Source organism: Budorcas taxicolor, chromosome 19, assembly GCF_023091745.1.
Source record: "Budorcas taxicolor isolate Tak-1 chromosome 19, Takin1.1, whole genome shotgun sequence".
NCBI classification, from domain to species: Eukaryota; Metazoa; Chordata; class Mammalia; order Artiodactyla; family Bovidae; genus Budorcas; species Budorcas taxicolor.
This window is the reverse complement of record NC_068928.1, coordinates 20,706,349-20,727,436: the sequence shown is the minus strand read 5'-3', so window position 1 is coordinate 20,727,436 and position 21,088 is coordinate 20,706,349. Positions and strand designations below refer to the sequence as shown.

General features: G+C 34.2%; 1 protein-coding gene across 1 annotated transcript in view; it reads right to left on the bottom strand.

Moving 5' to 3' along the window:
• Positions 1 to 21,088, bottom strand: part of TAOK1 (TAO kinase 1) — a 59,002-nt gene that overhangs the window by 20,927 nt on the left and 16,987 nt on the right. Inside the window, exons 3-11 of the mRNA XM_052657470.1 lie at positions 19,879 to 19,980; positions 18,625 to 18,670; positions 17,985 to 18,081; positions 15,880 to 15,993; positions 11,155 to 11,246; positions 7,776 to 7,869; positions 6,102 to 6,183; positions 3,284 to 3,451; positions 999 to 1,202 (exon numbers count right to left, since the gene is read on the bottom strand). Coding sequence (XP_052513430.1) covers positions 999 to 1,202; positions 3,284 to 3,451; positions 6,102 to 6,183; positions 7,776 to 7,869; positions 11,155 to 11,246; positions 15,880 to 15,993; positions 17,985 to 18,081; positions 18,625 to 18,670; positions 19,879 to 19,980 — 999 coding nt within the window. The remainder of the gene's footprint in view (positions 1 to 998; positions 1,203 to 3,283; positions 3,452 to 6,101; positions 6,184 to 7,775; positions 7,870 to 11,154; positions 11,247 to 15,879; positions 15,994 to 17,984; positions 18,082 to 18,624; positions 18,671 to 19,878; positions 19,981 to 21,088) is intronic.

Sequence of the window (21,088 nt, the reverse complement as noted above, 5' to 3'; positions counted from 1 at the left end):
TATGGGGTCGCAGAGAGTCAGACACGACTGAATCGACTTAGCAGCAGCTACAGGAATAATCTTTTTTATGGGTGATCCTCTTGCCTAAGAATATAAACTCTCTATTTCATCCTCTACTCAGCCCCTGGTAACCTCTATTCCATCTTCTATCTCTATGAATTTGCCTATTCTAGGTATTTCTTATAAAAGGAATTATAGAATATTTGTCCTTTTACATCTGACTTATATCACTTAGCATAATGTTTTCAAAATTCACTAATGTTGTATCATGTTATCAGAATTTCCTTCCTTTGTATAACTGAATAATATTCACCATATATATATACCATGGTTTTGTTTATCCATTCTTTCCACCTTTCATCTATTTGTGCCTAATAACTTTTTAGGTAACACTGCAAGCTGTGAAGTTAAAAAAGGAAGCATTCCTATTGTTAAAGGAGCTATCCAATCTTAAAATATTTTGAAGAACATTTAAAATTTTGCATTCAAAAGTATAATGACTAATGTAGTAAATACTCATTATTTCCTAAACCCAGAATTTATATTTTTCCATAATTAGACTCTAAGTTTTATTTTAAAGCTGTAAACATTATATAGATAATGTAAAGTGACCAAAATCATTTGTGGTCACCATCCATCCTAATTCTTTTTCCCACGCTTCAAAAATATTGTATTAATATTACAATGAATTTCATGAGTATACCTACTATTTTTAAAGTACTTAATTTTCCATCTAAGTGACTTCAAATAATACATTATATATAATATTTCTTCTAAGATATTTTAAAAATATTCTTTCCATATTCTCAAGACATTAGTTTTACAAATGCAGATATTATACTGGAAATTAACAAGCCTATTGCCATCTTCCAATAAGTTACCTAAAACTGTTCCCAACTTCTGAAACAGAAAAAAAAAATTTTTAACTCTTAAATCTAACCAGATGAAGAAAATTATTTATCAAAGCTGATTTTTTTCACTGAAATCCAAATACTCACAGGTTTTAAGTGGATGACAGAACTATTAGACATCACTGTGTGGTCTCCCTCCATCATGTCTAGCTCACTCTTGTCATCTGAGGCATCTGGAAGACTGTTAACACTACTACTTTGGCTACTGGCACTGATGGACATACTGGGAATAGACTGATTACTTCCAACACTATTCACTGTTCCTGTCCGTCCAACACCATGATCTTGTTCCTAGGGAAAAAAAGACCAATAGGTTCAAATATCTCTATCTCTCTTGATTTCTTGAAGAGAAGCATCAAACACTGCTTGGCCAACAGTCTTTAGAAAGTCAGAGGTCTATCATGAGATATTCCCTTTATTTGGTGAAACCAGGAAGTTAATCCGTAACAGAAAAATAAACAAATAAAAATGACCAACAAGTACATAACAAAAACCTGACCAACTATGTGAAGTCAATTTATCAGTTTTGGGTTACTTCCGAAGTAAAGCATTTTCTCTAAACTGCCATTTTTTGAAATCCATTTTTACCACACATCTCATTGGGCATATATATTTTGCTCATTTCTCAATAATTCCCATGGTTAAAATAAGCCCCAACCATGAGAATTCCCTGGTGGTATGGTTTAGGAGTCCAGCACTTTCACTGCCAAGGGAGGGCCTGGGTTCAATCTCTGGTCAGGGAACTAAGATCCCACAAGCCACAGGGCGTAGAAAAAAAATAAATCAGAAAAACAAGCCACAAATTAAAAAAAAAAAATCCTAGAAACACCTCCTTTTAGTTATTTTTTGTTGAAGTCTTTTGTAAGTATATTTTTCTTTCTTACTTAAAAATTCTACCACCAAAGAATTCCTATTTTTCTTAAATTAAAATTATCTATTACATATACATATATATACACACACATATATATAAAATCACAAGAATGTTTTTCTGAAGTGACCAGGAAAGTCAAGGTATCTAGGTACCAACATTTTAGTAGTGTTACCATACCAAAATTCTCTAAGATATGGAGAATTTAATATAGACATATGGTATATACAGAGGAACCTTTCTCGTATCTCTAGCCTAACAGAGATGCTGTTATAGATTTAACTACATGATAAATTTATTAATTTTTAAACTTAATTTTATTAAAAGTTTTATTTCATGTATCTAAAATACCCCACAATAAAGTAACCCAAAGCAATTTTCAAAAGACTATCATTAGAACTAAAAAATGAAAAAAACCCAAAACTGTCGGTTAAGAAAATCTTGCATTTTATAGTTCAGTAATTGTGCAGCACTATTAAAAAGTAACTGCTTCTAGTTTCAAAATGTAAAATGACATTTCTCACTGGAAAACAGTAAAAAACAAACCAAAGCTCTGGAATTCTGACAGAAGCAAAGAAAAGTGAAACTACTTATAGTAAAAGCTTTATATGTATATTTCAACATGAGAAAGTTCTATAACGTATCCATTGCAAATTTGTATTCCCATTCTCCCTAAAAAGCAACATAGAAAGAACCTGACCTTGAGAGTGAGAGCTATCTGAATTTGAACTCATAGGCCTCTACCTACACTGAGTAAACCACTGAGCCTTGCTTTACACATAGCTTCAATACTCTGGCTACCTGATGAGAAGAGCCGACTCATTGGAAAAGACCCTGATGCTGGGGAAAGTCTGAAGGCAGGAGGAGAAGGGGACGACAGAGGATAAGATGGTTGGATGGCATCACTGACTCAATGGACATGAGTCTGAGCAAACTCTGGGAGATGGTGAAGGACAGGGAAGCCTGGTGTGCTGCAGACCATGGAGTCGCAGAGAGTCAGACACAACTGAGTGACTGAACTGAACTGAAAATAAGTATTTCAGAACTGTGTAGATGGAATGAAACTATGCAGAACTGAAAAGAAATGTCCTTGGTGATAGAGCAGAATGCTTAGTAACTTGCTAATGACTTGTCAGTGAGTGCTGTCAACTTCCAGAGTCTATAATTTTATATATTTTCAAAAGCATGTCTCTCGCAATTGAGACAATAAGGCAAAAAAGGGTTCAGTGGCTAAGAAATTTGAAAGGGACAAGATTAAACAAAGTTGCATTTATTTAATAAAAGATGTTGCTGAGCTTTACTATATATGCCAATGTGCACAACAAAGGGACTGAATTTAAAGAACACAGAACTGTTTTTCCCACATGTGATTTTATAGGACCAGTGTTAAGAAAACACAAATGGGAACCACTGATATAAGAGATTCATGATGTAAAAGACGAGTTCCACAAGGAAAGAAGCCAATGAAGAGAGCTCAATATTTGATTCATTTATAAATTACCTCTTCTTCTTCCTGTGCTTCTACTGCTGGTCCATTATGTGCCTCCTGGAACAGGAGTTTCTTCATCTTTCGATACTGCAGATTGTCCAGTTCTCTTACTGCATCTTTCGTCCTCTGAATAAGATCTATTAACACTGTTTCAGGGCGCTCCCGAAGAACAAACATGTGCTGGATAAAAGAATGTAAAAGTCAAGCTGAAACCTATTATTTTTCCATTAATACAAATGTACACCTCTCTTAGCTGTAGAAGGAAATGGCAACCCATTCCAGTATTCTTGCTTGGAAAATTCCATAGACAGAAGAGCCCACTGGGCTACAGTCCATGGGGATGCAAAGAGTCAGACACAACTGAGCATGCACACATGCCCCCCCTTCTTAGACTCCAGAGTTACTATCCTAAATAATCATCATAGACAATGCATATAATCTATAGCTATTCTATTTCTGACTTCTTATACTTACAAAATCATTATTTATATATATTTACTCTGTGCCTACATTTTATATAAACTCTGGTCAACTAAAAATGTAGAGTTGAAATGATAAAAGGGTTTAATTAAATACTAAGAAGTAAACCCAATTACAGCCCTAAACAGATGCTAAAAAATAGGTTTACATATTCTCAGAACTGTTGATTTCACACAAAAGGGATGTCAGTTCTGAGTTTTATTAGGTTTCAAGAGAAATGCATTTACTGCTGGTGAATTATATAATATAAACATGGATATTGTGGGTTCCTTTATATGTTACATAAACAATACTCTTCATAAAACACTAGTAGTTGATTAAAAGGCATATTATTAGTGATTTTTACTAACACTGAATGAAACTTAACCTTATCAAATGAGGAAAAGTACAAAGAATAATTCCACCTTTAGAGTATCACTACTACATTGATAGATTTCTTTTCAGAAATTTTCTATATACAGATTTTTGTTTTATAGATCATAAATAAATAAATATATAGATTGCAGAAAGACACTTTCTGCCCTTGACTTCATGAGATGGCCCTGAATTTCTGTAACACTTACCTTTTTTGTTAGCCAAACTTACTTCTTATGTAAAGACTTCTAATTATACCGTATTTGGTTCTGCTTCACTATCATAAGACTGTTATTTCAAATTCGTAAACATAATGCCTACAGAATATTTCATCAAAGGCTTGTGCCAAAGTTCCATTACCCTAATTCTGGACAGTTATTTCCAACTTTTAATTCAGAGATAAATAGCTTCATAGAATTCTTTAAAAAACTTAAAAATTCATTAGATTTTTTTTTCTATTTTTTTCTTTATGATGAATCATGAAAGAAATGTCAGGCCAAAGGGAAAGAAACACTTGCTAGATATTTCCTATCATTTCCAGTAAGGCTTGTGCCAATATATGCTATCAACTAGGTAAATGAACAATATTCAGACTTGGAACCTAATCACCAAATACCAAATACCTGGGCTTGGTAGGTTGGGTTATACCCAAAGAGCTTCTTTCACCTATATTGGGCAAGTATGAGGGGTTGGGAAGATCCCCTGGAGAAGGAAATGGCAATCCACTCCAGTACTATTGCCTGGAAAATCCCATGGACAGAGGAGCCTGGTAGGCTACAGTCCATGGGGTCGCAAAGAGTCGGACACGACTGAGCGACTTCACTCACTCATGAGAAACAAGTCACATTCTTCCTTTTTCCTGAGCCTTAGCTTGGTATGTATCACTATATATCAATACAATATTCCATCTTCTTATCCCAACTTCATATCTTATATTTCTAAGTCTGCCAGTTTTCTACATACAGCTCTTGCTTATTTTTCACTAATATAATTCCCAACTATACCAAACCTTTTGTTGCTATTTTGAGTACCAATTTAGTCAAGTTTTCATTTCGTAGAGTATGAGTGAGCTTATTGCCTAAAATTCCTCAAGCATTATTGAAAATCAATACTGCTCTTCTACACATTAAAGTTTCAAATAATACTACTGAATATATATAATAAGATCCTTTCAATTTCTTTGTATCTTTAACTGAGGTCCATTGATGAAAATAAACTTAATCCATCTGAAATTGTAAAACATTCATGCAAAAATAGGCTACTTAGATTTTATAATGAAAAACCAGTAAGACTTCTTAGGGTCACCAAGAAAATCAAATCCCATTTTACCACTGCTTTATCTAGATGTTTTAAGAACTATATTAAGCTCAACACACTATCCCTGGTGGCTTAGATGGTAAAGTGTCTGTCTACGATGCGGGAGACCCAGGTTAGATCCCTGGGTTGGGAAGATCCCTTGGAGAAGGAAATGGCAATCCACTCCAGTACTACTGCCTGGAAAATCCCATGGACAGAGGAGCCTGGTAGGCTACAGTCCATGGGGACTCGCAAAAAGTTGGACACGACAGAGCAACTTCACATTCACACTATTACTGCTATTGATACAATAGTCAGCTGCCAAATGAAATAATAAATTTTTGAGAACAGGAAGCATATAAATCTCATATTTAAACGAGGCAATGAAACTTTGTGAAATCTGGAAAGTACACATGATTTTAAAAATCTTTTCATTGCTAAGTTAGAAAAATTTATTTTCAAAATGGAAACAAAAATATGACATCCATTTTAACAATTTCTTTTAAAATCTCTTTTCTCTCACAATATTTATGTAAATATATCACATATCATTTCTATTTCCTTCATATTACTTTAATAGAATACACAATTAGTATTTTAGTTAAAAACCAGTAGCGCATACCATATTGATTCCAAATCAAAGAAGAATGACACATTAAAAAAATTTCTTAGGGGTAGAAAACAGTATAATTGAACTGACCTTTAAAAGTTCCTCTGATGTAGGGCGATCTTGAGGGATTTTCTGGAGGCAAGAATCTACAAAGTTGCGAAAATAATCAGACCTATTGTAAAGGAAAGTATCAAGTGAACATATTGCTATTTCCTTTAAAAACACACCAGCAAAACAAAGCATATGCCTACTGTTGGGAGGGGGGATGGAAATGAAATGATAAAAAAAAGCAGATATAGATACATTTCATATATGTCTATGAAAAGTTATCTAAAGCACAGCCAATGAATCTTCTTCATTTTCCAAAGATAAATTTGCACAGATTATTTTAAATTTCTGCTCCCGCAATTAAAATATCACAGCTCATTCTATATTGAGGGAAAGTTAGACAAGCCAGTATTTTCTTTTTTGCATTCAAATCTAGGATAACTTTCTTATTATTTTTCTCCCTATAAACCACCTCTCTCTCTTCTTTGCCCCTTGGATCATCTTCTGTATAGTGTGATTCAGAGTATTACTCCATTTGCTTTGGAAGCAGTACTCCATACAGCTAAGTATTTGGTATCCCTGAGCAAATGGATATAACTTCCATTAAATCCAGAAAACCAGCTGAGATTTCTTTTTAAAACATTTAAAACACTGGAAGTCTGTAACCCATTATTATTGTAAAATGTTACGGATGAGAGTTCAAAGAGTATTAAGTAATTACTACTCCACTGGTGTTTGTCTTCAATATCTAAGTAAGATTTTAAATTCCTTATAGACAAAAAAGATTCTCTTTTGAATCCCTGAAGTATCAAACACAGTGTGTAGACAATCTGTGTTCGATTTATTATTTATATGTATCATAATACTAAACTCTGTGCCAAAAGATTCCTTTTATGTGTATTTACTTAAGTACTGAGACCTATGAATGTGTTAGTTAAGCCTTATCATTGGAACAATTAAAATTATTTATTATTAAATTTCTTCAATAATTATTTATTAAAATAAATTGGCAACTAATGTATCTATCTTGAACTTTACAATATTTATTAAATATGCTGTTTATTTCCTTAGAATTTTTCAAATGTTTGATACCCATGAGGAATTAATTTCCCACTAAAATTTTCTATCACTGATGAAATCCTGGTTTTTAAAAACTGTCTCTATAAGCTTTTTACACAAATGAACTTAATTTTTCAAATCAAGGAAGCAATAGGAGAGAAAAACATTAAGCAATCTGAATAATAATGTCATAATGACAATTAGAATGATTCCAAAGTTATGAATTTATCTGGTAATTCTGATAAATCAAACCGTTTTACCTATGTCATATGCTATATAAATTATAAGCCATTCCCCAATTGAACATCACTACAGGTTGTGGCAATCGATATTTTAGTTGTAAAGTACTATGTTTAAATCATGCTATTTATCATATAATCAGGGTTACATGTGTTTCCAAAGTTCAAAAAACTAAATATTTTTTTGTAAAAAGCAAATACTTCTTGCTTCTATGTGGTATCATCTATCCTTTATTTCTGAACTGAGTCATGTATCTGCTAAGAAAAGCACACATAATAAAGGATACACGATAGAACCTGTTTTAATACTTTTTCAGTAATACATTTTACCTAATTGAAATGAAATCACTTTGATAACATTATGAAAAAGCATTTAATTTGTACAATGTTGAGTAATATATCTCTTAGCAATACTTACCATTCGTTAGACTGTAGTGTAGGGGATTCATTTTGGGCTATGTGATATAAGGCACTCATTGCATTCATATTAAATAAAGGAGGTTTCCTTTCCGCTGTAAAAGAAAAATTTTCCTGTTAAAATATGTGCCTATTAAACAGGGACACACAAGTACTGTTTTTTGTTGTTTTTTTTTTTTAAATAATTTTAAACTTCAAGTAGAGTTCAAAGAATTTTTTCAAGTCAATCAATGTGCAATAAATTGCTGGCCAGATGCTCCACCATTCCTAAATACTTTAGTGTTTATTTTCTGAAACATATTCTCATATTTCACTAAAAAAAGTAACACATCCACTAAATTAGACCTTTAACACTGATACATGACTATCATCTCATCCTCAAACCCCATTTAAGTTTCAATCAAGTATGCCAATAATGTCCTCAGTAGCAAAAGTGTCCTTTAGTCCTTTGTATCCTTCAAGGAAACTGTTTTATCTAAGTTGTTAAATTTATTAACATAAAGTTGTTCACAGTATTTCCTTATGATTCTTTTAATACCTGTAGTGATGTCATATCTTATTTCTGATAGTGCTTTGTGTCTTCTTCTCTTCCTGATCAGTTTGACTAGAGGTTTATCAATTTTATTAATTTTCTCAAAGAAGTAGTTTTTAGTTTCACTGATGTTCTCTACTGCTTCTCTGCTTCTATTTAACTGATTTCTGCTTTGATATTTTTATTCTTTGTTATGCTTATTTTGGGTTGAATTTCCCTTTCTTTATCCAGACTCAAGGTGACAGCTGAAGTCATTACCTTGATTATTTTGAAGTATAGAAGATTTTTCAATATCCCTCAATTTTGGTTGGTTCTAATGATTAAATTTGGGTCATATAACTTTGATAGAAATATCACAGAAGTAAATAATATATTTTTCAAATTTATTCTATGAGATGATATATAATTTCAAATGGTTCCATTTTTGATGGTATTCACTGATCACTTAAGGTAATCAAAAAAGATGTTGAATTTTGTCTAAAGCTTTTTTCTGCATCTATTGAGATCACTGTATGACTTTTACCCTTCATTTTGTTAATGTAATGTCTCATTCTGATTGATTTGTGGATTTTGAACCATCCTTGATCCTTGGAATAAATCCCACTTGATCATGGTGTATGATCCTTTTACTGTATCATTGCATCCAGGTAGCTAATATTTTGTTTAAGATTTGTCCATCTATGCTACTATTATTGTGTGGCTGTTGATTTCTCCCTTTAGGTCTGTTTATATTGTTTTATACATTTAGGTGATGCTATGATGGGTACATAAATATTTACAAATGTTATTACCTCTGCTGAATTGACCTCTTTGTTATTATGTAATATTCTTGCCTCTTATTGCAGCCTCTTTTTTAATTAAAAAATTTTCTCCAGCTTTATTGAGACATAATTAATATATAACATTGTATAAGTTTAAGGAGTGCAATGTGTTGATTGGATAGATTTATATATGGCAAATAATTCCCACCATAGCATTAGGTAACACCTCCATCCTATCACACAATTCTTATTTCCTTTTTGGTGATGAGAACATTTAAGGACCAGTCTCTTGCAACTTTCAAGTATATAATGTGGTGCTGCGATGAGGTTTACACTCAGGTAACTGACATCTTAAGATGTGACAAGAATTCCCTGGCTGTCTAGTGGTTAATACTTGGTGCTTTCGTAGCTGTGGGATGAAGTTTAGGGAACTAAGATCCTACAATTTTTGAGGGCCTGAAGCCCACCAAGCTTCTCTGTCCATGGAATTTTCCAGGCAAGAATACTGGAGTGGGTTGCCATTTCCTCCTCCACAGTCTCTGTTTTAAAGTCTACTTTGTCTGATAGTCTTTGTTTTTAAAGTCTGTTTTGTCTGATATTTATAAAGTCTGTTTTGTTCGAGACTTTTGAACTATGGCGTTGGAGAAGACTCTTGAGAGTCTCTTGGACTGCATGGAGATCAAACCAGTCAATCCTAAAGGAAATCAACCCTGAATATTCATTGGAAGGACTGATGCTGAAGCTGAAGCTCCAATACTTTGGCCACCTGATCTTAAGAGGCAACTCATTAGGAAAAACCCTGATACTCGGAAAGATTGAAGGCAGGAGGAAAAGCGGACGACAAAGGACAAGAGAGTTGGATGGCATCCCTGACTCAATGGACAATAAGTCTGGGCAAGCTCCGAGAGATGGTAAAAGACAGCAAAGCCTGGCGAGCTGGAGTCTATGGGGTTGCAAAGAATTGAACATAGCTAAGAGACTGAACAAGAACCCCAGTATTCTTTTGGTTTCTATTTACATGGAATATCTTCTTCCGTTCCTCACTTTCAGTCTCCATGTGTCCCTCACATCTGGACTGAGTCTCATGTAGGCAATATATAGATGGGTTTTGTTCTTTCATCCATTCAGTCATTTCATTTCTTTTGATTGGAGAATTTAGTTCACTTACAATTAATTACTGATAAGCATATGCACCCATTACATTTTGTTAATTGGTTTCTGGCTGTTTCATAATTCCTCTGCTCCTTTCTTTTCTCTTGCTCTCCTCCTTCGTGATCTGATGACTGTCTTTAGTGTTCAGTTTGGACTCCTTTCTCTGTATCTTTCACGTCGCAGTTTACATCTTTCTATCTTGTGTCTCCATGAACAAATTACTGTAGTTAATAGTTCTTTTATTTTCCTTCTAATCCTTTTATACCCTCAATATATACTTTCATAATCAGAAAAAGTGGTACATTTATTTTTATAAACACCACTGTATAATTATGCCTCCAAACAACAAACTAGAGATCTTCTTCAGATTAACTGTAATGAAACATATAAACCCACCTATGGAAAATCTTGCACTTTAAGATTTCTTGGTCATTAAGACATAAGCTATGAGATGGTCCACTGCTTTAAACACAGTTCCATTTATATGCAACAGAACAAAATGTATGCATAAAATCAAACTGCTACAATATGTGGGCAGACACATAGATTCACATATCTAACTCAAAGTAGTAAGGACCTCAGGTAAAGGTAAGTAACTCATAAATGCGTTAGAGACCATCTGTGGATGGCAAATCTAGCAATCACACATATAATCAAGGGTTTAACAAGTATTTGTTAATATTAACACAATTATACAGTGGGGAATTATTTAAGATCTAATTTAACAGAGCAAATATATATATAACCTAATATATATATTATATATAACCTATATACATAACCTAATATATATATCAGATAATCAAAATGAAACCTTTAAAATATATTGCTCCCTTTAGCGACCAACATAAAAAATAAAAAGCTGTAGTTTGGTATAGAAACGGAGGTAAAACACAGATCAAAACTTACTACATAGTAATAAAGAACATGCTTACCTAATTCAATACATGTTATACCAAGAGACCATACATCTACTTTTCCATCATACTGTCCTTCATCCATGGCTAAAATTACTTCTGGGGCCATCCTAAAAAACAAAATGTCATTTAAATTAAAGTTTAAAAAAATGTATGCTATTCTTTCAAAATGTAATGACTATCTATATGGAAAACACTTGTGTGGATTCCTGGCAAGACATCTAGACGTAATAATTTTGAAAAAGAGAAATAAATGCTTTACAGGTTGTGAGGTAAATATTTAACTTTGCCTGTATAGTGTGAGACTCATTCTCACCATCTATCATGATCATGTAACAGCATCCTAAAGGAAGCATGCCTGAGAGCAAGGCTGTATTCTGCATCTGTTCAAGTTTGCAGGTTCAAATATTGTATATCCTTTAGGCCAGTGAGTATCAAACATTTTGGTCTCAAGATTCCATCTGATTTTTGCTTGAAAGAGGGAATTTTATCACTGGCACTGAATACTATCAGTTGTTTCCCTTGAAATGACAAGCTCACTCCATGTATTTCAGAAAGTATCTGTCACACTATCCAACAATGAATAACCATAGCTTATCAGTCTTCTTTCAAATCAGAATAGTGTTCCAAAGTGGCTAGGGTAGCTGATAACTAAAATCATCACAAAATTATTAACTTTATAACCAACCAACATAAGTCTTGGTTATAAAATGAAACACGGGACTTCCCTGGCAGTTCAATTAAAACTCCACGCTCCCAGACCAGAGAGATCAACATGGCCAAAAAAAGCTAATTCCTGTCTTTCAGTTCACTCCCTCAGTCGTGTCCGACTCTTTGCAGCCCCATGGACTGCAGCACGCCAGGCTTTCCTGTCCATCACCAACTCCCAGAGCTTGCTCAAACTCATGTCCATCGAGTCGGTGATGCCATCCAACCATCTCATCCTGTCATCCCCTTCTCCCGCCTTCAATCTTTCCCAGTATCAGGGTCTTTTCCAATGAGTCAGTTATTTGCATCAAATGGCCAAAGTATAGGAACTTCAGCTTTAGCATAAGTCCTTCCAATGAATATTCAGGACTGATTTCCTTTAGGACTGACTGGTTTGATCTCCTTGCAGTCCAAGGGACTCTCAAGAGTCTTCTCCAACACCACAGTTCAAAAGCATCAATTCTTCAGTGCTCAGCTTTCTTCATAGTCCAACTCTCACATCCATACATGACTACTGGAAAAACCATAGCTTTGACTAGACAGACCTTTGTTCGCAAAGTAACGTCTCTGCTTTTTAATATGCTGTCTAGGTTGGTCATAGCTTTGCTTCCAAGGAGCAAGCATCTTTTAATTTCATGGCTGCGGTCACCATCTGCAATGATTTTGGAGCCCAAGAAAATAAAGTCTCTCACTGTTTCCATCATTTCTCCATCAATTTGCCATAGAGTGATGGGACTGGATGTCATTATCTTCGTTTTTTGAGTGCCGAGTTTTAAGTCAGCTTTTTCACTCTCCTCTTTCACTTTCATCAAGAGACTCTTTAGTTCTTCATTTTCTGCCATAAGGATGGTGTCATCTGTGTATCTGAGGTTACTGATATTTCTCCCGGCAATCTTGATTCCAGCTTGTGCTTCATCCAGCCCAGAATTTCTCATGAAATACTCTGCATATAAGTGAAATAAGCAGGGTAACAATATACAGCCTTGACAGATTCCTTTCCCCATTTGGAACCAGTTCGTTGTTCCAGGTCCAGTTCTAACTGTTGCTTCTTAATCGGCATACAGATTTCTCAGGAGGTGGGTCAGGTGATCTGGTATTCCCATCTCTTTCAGAATTTTCCAGTTTGTTGTGATCCACACAGTCAAAGGCTTTGGCATAATCAATAAAGCAGATGTTTTTCTGGAACTCTCTTGCTTTTTCCATGATTCAGCAGATGTTGGCAATTTGATCTCTGGTTCCTCTGCCTTTTCTGAAACCAGCTTGAACATCTGGAAGTTCACAGTGCACATACTGTTGAAGCCTGGCTTGGAGAATTTTGAGCATTACTTTACTAGCATGTGAGATGAGTGCAATTGTGCAGTAGCTGGCACATTCTTTGTCATTGCCTTTCTTAGGGACTGGAATGAAAACTGACCTTGTCCAGTCCTGTGGCCACTGCTGAGTTTTCCAGATTTGCTGGCATACTGAGTGCAGCACTTTCACAGCATCATCTTTCACGATTTGAAATAGCTCAACTGGAATGCCATTACCTCCACTAGCTTTGATAGTAGTAATGCTTCCTAAGACCCAGTTGACTTTGCATTCCAAGATGTCTGGCTCTAGGTGAGTGATAACACCATCGTGGTTATCTGGGTCATGAAGATCTTTTTTGTATAGTTCTTCTGTGTATTCTTGCCACCTCTTCTTAATATCTTCTGCTTCTGTAAGGTCTACACCATTTCTGTCCTTTATTGTGCCCATCTTTGCATGAAATGTTCCCTGAGGAGCTCTAATTTTCTTGAAGACATCTCTAGTCTTTCCCATCTATTGTTTTCCTCTATTTCTTTGCACTGATCACTGAAGAAGGCTTTTTTAATCTCTCCTTGCTATTCCTTGGAACTCTGTATTCAAAAGGGATATCTTTCCTTTTCTCCTGTCTTTAACTAGGATCTAATGTTCCTATGATACTTTACCTTTTACTTCGTATGTAATTTGGTATTAAGCAGTTGCTGACTGAGTCAGTAAGATTATTACCAGGTACACTTGTATATGTGGGTAGCAGGTACCCATGTGCATTTGTGAAAAGACATATAAATATGAGCTTAGTTCCTGTGTTCCAAATGTACTATAAACAAATTTTAAAATATATTCACTTTATTGTAAACTTTCTATTGTCAATAGCAGGGTATTTCCAATGTGTTCTTTAAGATGTTGAAGTAAGTTTGAGAAATTATAGTTAGGAAAAATTAAATGAGTAATTTGTTCTTTATTGCAGAACATTTGAGGGTCTTTTTAATATTTAATATACTGATGTCTAAAGAGGGGAAGCACTAAGAAATATCATTCACTCACAGAACCCTTTTTTATAGAGAAGAGGACACTCTATCTAAACAAGGGTTTTACATAAGAAATTTTTGGTCATCTAGAGTAGTGGTCTTCAAATTTTTTTATTCATTATTTACCTTCAGTTAATTTATAAAACCTATGTATCCCTTGCACATTTTTGAATTGATATATACATTTTATAAATAGTTGCAAAGGATATAATGCACAGTATATGTCCACACATACACACAGAGTATATATGCTTTAAAGATACTCAAAACTTGGGGTTGCAGAATTAGTTCACCCAATTTGTTAAAAACACTGCTGTGTAATATAATTAGCAAAGGCAGTCTTCATGGTCATATCAATCAGTTAAACCAGAATCACTTTGTGCCAGAAAATATGAATTCAATGCAAATAACATGTTAATGCATCCCCATGACAACCATGTCACAGTTATAAGTTCTACACTAGAAAAAGAGAAGGGAAGGGGGATAACTGGGGAGAAAGAAAAAGCAAGGGGTAAAAGGAACAGAAGAGAGATGACTGGAAAGGTACAAGGACTTGCCAAGAGTTTGTGTCCTGACTCTTCAATATATCTGACAGATCCTGTATGTTCTCAAATTGTTCCTCTGGTGTTACTTTGAGGCTTTGACATTCCAGAGCAACGAATCATTGCAATATTCAGGGTGGGTCAGAAGCCTTTCTTTTATAAAGCAGAAGGGAGATTTGAGAGGCAGGTGAAAAGATGACATAGTGGGCCTAAGACACCACTTTCAGTATACAGAGAGAAAGAGGACACATTTGAAAGTTGAAGATCTAGAAAAGACTCTTAGAGTCCCCTGGACTGCAAGGAGATCAAATCAGTCAATCCTAAAGGAAATCGACCCTGAATATTCATTGGAAGGACTGATGCTGAAGCTCCAATGCTTTGGCCACCTTATGTGAAGATCCAACTCATTAGACCCTGAGGCTGGGAAAGACTGAAGAAGAGGGAGCAGCAGCATGAGATGGTTAGATAGCATCACCAACTCAGTGGACATGAATGTGAGCAAACTCCAGGAGATAATGGGGGACAGGGGAGCCCAGCGTGCTGCAGTCCATGGGGTTGCAAAGAGTCGGACATGACATAGCAACTGAGTAACAAACTTAGATGATGTCTAAAATTTCTTTCAAACTTAGGGGAGAGAGGAAGAGAGGGAGAGGTGAATGCATAGGGCAGGACAGACCATGTGATAATATTGTTGGGCTGAGTGACTGGTAGATAAGGGTTCGTTATACTTCCACCAAGTGTTATGTATCTTTAAAATTCTCCATAATAAAAATAAAAACAAAAAAACTCCAGAGAACTCCAAGTCCACTACCAGTCTTCAGGTATTCTTAGTATGAAGATCAATGATATACAGTAAACATAAATCTAAAGAAAATGCAAAAATTTCCACTTAACATTTCTAGCTTCTCCCAACTTGAATTTTTATTAAATGTCCCCACACCCAACATGATGCAAATAACAGAAAAGAATGTAGAAAGAGGCAAATTTTAAAAATTGGGGGATGTAAAGGGAGCACTCCAAATCTGTATTTGAAACTAACTATAATATTTAAACTTAAAATGTCCAAAATAACATTTTATTTTCAGAAAAAAGATAAGATACCTTAAAAAATGCACAACCATATACAACCACAGACAATTTCAATTATGAGGATCAAATCCAGATAAGATTATTCTTACCAATATGGTGTTCCCACAAAAGAATTGGCAGGAGATGCCATGGAAGCAGATCCAAAGTCAGCAAGTTTCACCTGGCCTGGCTCTGTCAGAAGGATATTTCCTGCTTTGATATCTCTGAGTTTAAAGAACACAAAAAATTATTTCTCTTTCCTTCACTGGATTGTGTAAAACCATGATAAAAATAAAATAAAAATTTGTAAAACAGAAAAGGAGAAATCAAGATAATTAAGTCCTAGGATAATCTCTCAATTGGGGTAGAATTAAGATCTAAAATAGAAAACAAAAAATACAAAATTCCTACTTAGTAACAATTTTGTAAAAGAGGCAAAACAGCAATAGAAGACAGAAATTCAGGTGATTAAAGTGTAAAGTCTATAATTTGAGGTCCTGTTTATTGGTACAAATATGATTTTAAGTGGCTTTAAAAATTAAATTTAAATAGCTGACCACTCCTTTACAATGGTAAGATTTCTGAGCAGTCTACTTACTATAAAAGAAAAAAAAAAGAAAAGCATTTCATGTCCCCAATCATTTCTAAACCTTAGGATAGTTTTCCTAACTAAATATAAAATGAAAACAAAGATTTGGATAATGTAATATCCATGATTGTAGAAAACTACAGATATTTATAAAATGGGACTGTAAGTCCAATGAGCACCATAACATACAATTATCCTTTCAAAAACAGAAAAACTAAGTTCTTAAGCACTTACTATAGTACAGTTCTTACCACAGTACTGTAGCAAACATAAATTAATCTATGTTCCTTCTATTCATTTCTTTTTTTAAGTGAAGGAGTACTTTAGGGAATTCTCTGGTGGCCCAGTGGGTAGAACTTAGCACTTTCACTGCTGTGAGCCCAGGTTCTACTCCTGGAGGGGAACTAAGATCCCACAAGCCACGAAGTGCAAAGAAGTTAGGTTATAATTCCAAATCTTCTACTCACTTATTTACTAGTATGGAAATTTCTCCTGGACCTTACTCTAGGACCTGATGCTACTATAAAGTTTAACATGTATTCCCTGATTCACATATATAATCAAAACATGCTAATTTTCTTCTAAAATAGGCAAAACTAATATCAACGCTAAAAATGCATTATAGAATTGCTTAAAGCTACTATTCATTATCAAGGATCATCGACGATTAATACTCAAAAGCATAAAAAGTATTAAGTATCTTTTATTTCTCAAAAGCATGGAATGAATGGAATAAATCTGGCATTATCATGTACCAGGAATTCAGAAGATTTTGGTTTAGTTCTCATCTAAATCTATCTGGCTTTGTAAACTTTGAGAAATTAGTCACAAATTGGGAGATCAGTTTCTTATAAGACTATGTAACCCTTATTGTCCTTTCCATTCCCCAAATTAAATGACTCCATAATTAAATTTCTACCACAAATCTATAAAGCGTACATACAGGCAATATCTAAGAGATATTAAGGTTTGATTCCAGACTATCCTTACAAAACGAGTATGCAATAAAGCAAGTCGTGAATTTTCTGGCCTCTCAGTGCATGTAACAGTTATGTTTACACTACAGTGTAGGCTCCTTAGTGTGCAATAGCCTTACGTTAAAAAACAATGTACATAACTTAATGTTAAAATATTTTACTGCTAAAAAATGCCAAAACAATCATAATGGTAACATCAACGATCACTGATCACAGATCACCATAACAAAAAGAAGGATGAAAAAGTTTGAAACACTGTGAGAATTATCAAAATGTGACAGAAATATAAAGTGAGCAAATGCTGTTGGAAAAATGGCACTGAAAGACTTGCTTGACACAAGATTGCTACAGACTTTCAATTTGTAAAAACAAAATAACTGTGAAGTGAAATAAAGCAAAGCACAATAAAATGTATGCCTGTACTTCAGAAAGTCTGGCATCATGTACAGACAAAAATAAAACTTATCTTAAACAGAGAGATCAAGTGTACCAGTATGTCGTTCTTAACATGGACAATCTAAAAAACGAGTTTAGAAGAAATGCTTTTATTTGGCTATAACCAACAAAATTTCAGGGTTAGTAAGTTTCAGGGTTGGTAAATGCAACAAGTCATTGCTTATTAGTATATAATGATTTTCAAAGTACTTACCTATGGATCATGGTATGAGAATGTAAGTAGGCTAATCCCTGGAGAGCACCATGTGTAATTGCTGCTATTTCCACTTCTTGTAATGGCTTTTTGTGAACTTAAAAAAAAGTTATTTGAAAATACTTTTTATTTTTGTTTAAAGATAAATATGCATACCTAATATATAGGGCAATTTTTACAAACTAACACTGTGCAAGAAGGGATATTCTCCCCAAGATAATAAAATAAGCCTACTGAACTTTACAACTAGTATATAGCTGTACCTAGCTGTTGAAGTATAGTTCACAACCAATTTTTGACTAACCTGACAACAAATAAACAATTACTTGGTGACTACAAAAACAAAAATAATAAATGTTCTCCCTTTATTCTCATATACCTTCACCGTGAACAGAAGAACAGATTAAGGTGAATGACAAAGAATACAAAAAAACTTCAGTCATAATGAGAGAAAAAAATCACCTTTTTTATGCTACTATATAATATTTAATGATGACAGTGCATATTATGCTGAGAACATAGAAAAGTTTAAGATTTTTATTCTTTCTGAAAAATCTGAACATTATTTAAGAAATTTCTCATTGAATTCTCATTTTATCATGCTAATATTATTTTTTCTTAATAATTAAAGGAAACCTACCTTCTAGTAAATCTGAAGCAGATCCTAAACAATATTCCATTACAAGCTACATGGGAAGAAAAGTTATGAAAGCATTAAAATATATTATTAAAAGACTCAATTTGAGATTAAATAAATTTACCAAAGAGTTCAAGAAGACAGCTTAAAGCAAAACAAATCCTAGTCACCATTTACCTTAAAAAAATGAATATTTATGTATTTAGTAATTTGTCAAATGTGTAAGTAGTGTTAATGGTACATTAATCTTTTATAATACCAACATTCAATTACTTGTACAAGATGTGTATTTCGGATGTAACTACTACTAAAATTATAAAGGAATATACATATGCTGTTACTATTAATCTATAGTATATAGTATGCAGCATACTGAAAATTGCTAGGAGGCAAAAAACCGTTCTCTGAAACTATATATATAAAGCTTAGGTTACAGATAAAGCAAACACAGAGCATCCTGAGCATCTTCTACGTGCTAGGTAAATCCTCACAACTACCTTATAAGGAAGACCCTATCACTATGCTTATTTTACAAATGGAGAAACTTGAGAGACAGAGAGGTAATCTCCCCAAAGTCACTTTAAAAAAAAAAAAAAAAGGTCAAAGTTTTTCTTTAACCACAGCCTTGTATTTGAGTACCACCATGACCACCATCAAAATTAAAATGGATGAAAATGCACCCAAGGTTACAAATCTAAGTTCAGTATACTAAAATGAAAATTAATTGTGACTAATTACTCAAAATAAGGACTCATTCTTATTTAAAGAAAATTTGCCTTTCTCTTAAAAAATACAGTTATTACGCCCATACTGCTACAATATTACTACCATTATCACCTGAATGGTAACAATGGGGCAAAATTAATTCCCGCTTCTTATAACAAAGTGTCTCAACTCTCTAACATTAGTTATTATTCAGCCAAGGAATCATAACCAGTTTAAATTTCACCAGGACTCATCAGGACTTCACCAAGATCTTTGTGGTTAAATAGATTACATTTATGTCAAACATATGCATCCTCAAATAACAGAACTGCTTTCACGAATGTCTGATAAACCATTTGAAGAATGGTATTACTAAAAATGTCTGAGAACATTTTACTAGGTACATGAAAGGTTAGCTAAATCTCTGCAATAAATCTGCAAAACCTGTCTTATCTTCTTTGCCTAGGATTCTAGGAAAAGCTGCTCCTCCTCTCAATAAGAACTAACATTTCAGCCAAGTAAAATTACAGCAAGGGGAAAGAATATACCTACCCATGCTGTGTGCTCACGTAAATAGCAGCCTTTGTATTCTATGCTGTTGGGATGTTTTATTCTTTGTAGAAACTTGACTTCCTTAATAATATCCTGCCATTTCTGTGGGGAGAAAAAAAAATGAATAAAGGAAAAAATTATGAACAGCTGCTTTTCCTTAGCAAGTTGTATAAGAAAAAAATAATTATTAGACTAAGTCGGGTTATCAAGGACAAACAACTTTACCTGTAATACTTAAATATCAAAATAATAAATTGTAAACTTCTGTTTATATAGTATATAACTCAATTTACATAACTTATAAAATTATTCCATTCAGGGTAGGACAAATTTTAGTTTTGTAAAACTTACCATCAATGGGTCTTATTAAAATTTTACAACCACACATCAGATATGTTGATGAAAACTATATACCATATTTAGTGATTTTTCTTCAAAAGTTCAACTTCACTTTCTTAATTGTAGCTTTTTGGTGTATAATTTACATAGCACAAAGTTCATCTATTGTGTTTTTGGCTTATGTTGTCTGCCAAACATTAAAGTTTGGTTTGCTTTTTAAATTCAAATGAAGATTTTAAACCCCTAAGTGCACACCTTCTAAAATAAAATATTAAGAGAATAATTCATTACTATATGGGAAAGTGGAAACAGTGTCAGACTTTATTTTGTTGGGTTCCAAAATCACTGCAGATGGTGACTGCAGCCATGAAATTAAAAGACGCTTACTCCCTGGAAGGAAAGTTATAACCAACCTAGACAGCATATTCAAGGCAGAGACATTACTTTGCCAACAAAGGTCCATCTAGTCAAGGCTATGGTTTTTCCAGTGGTCATGTATGGATGTGAGAGTTGGACTGTGAAGAAGGCTGAGCGCTGAAGAATTGATGCTTTTGAACTGTGGTGTTGGAGAAGACTCTTGAGAGTCCCTTGGACTGCAAGGAGATCCAGCCAGTCCATTCTAAACGAGATCAGTCCTGGGTGTTCTTTGGAAGGACTGATGCTGAAGCTGAAACTCCAATACTTAGGCCACCTCATGCAAAGAGTTGACTCACTGGAAAAGACCTTGATGCTGGGAGGGATTGGGGGCAGAAGGAGAAGGGGATGACAGAGGATGAAATGGCTGGACAGCATCACCGACTCGATGGACATGAGTTAGGGTGAACTCCGGGAGTTGGTGATGGACAGGGAGGCCTGGAGTGCTGCAATTATG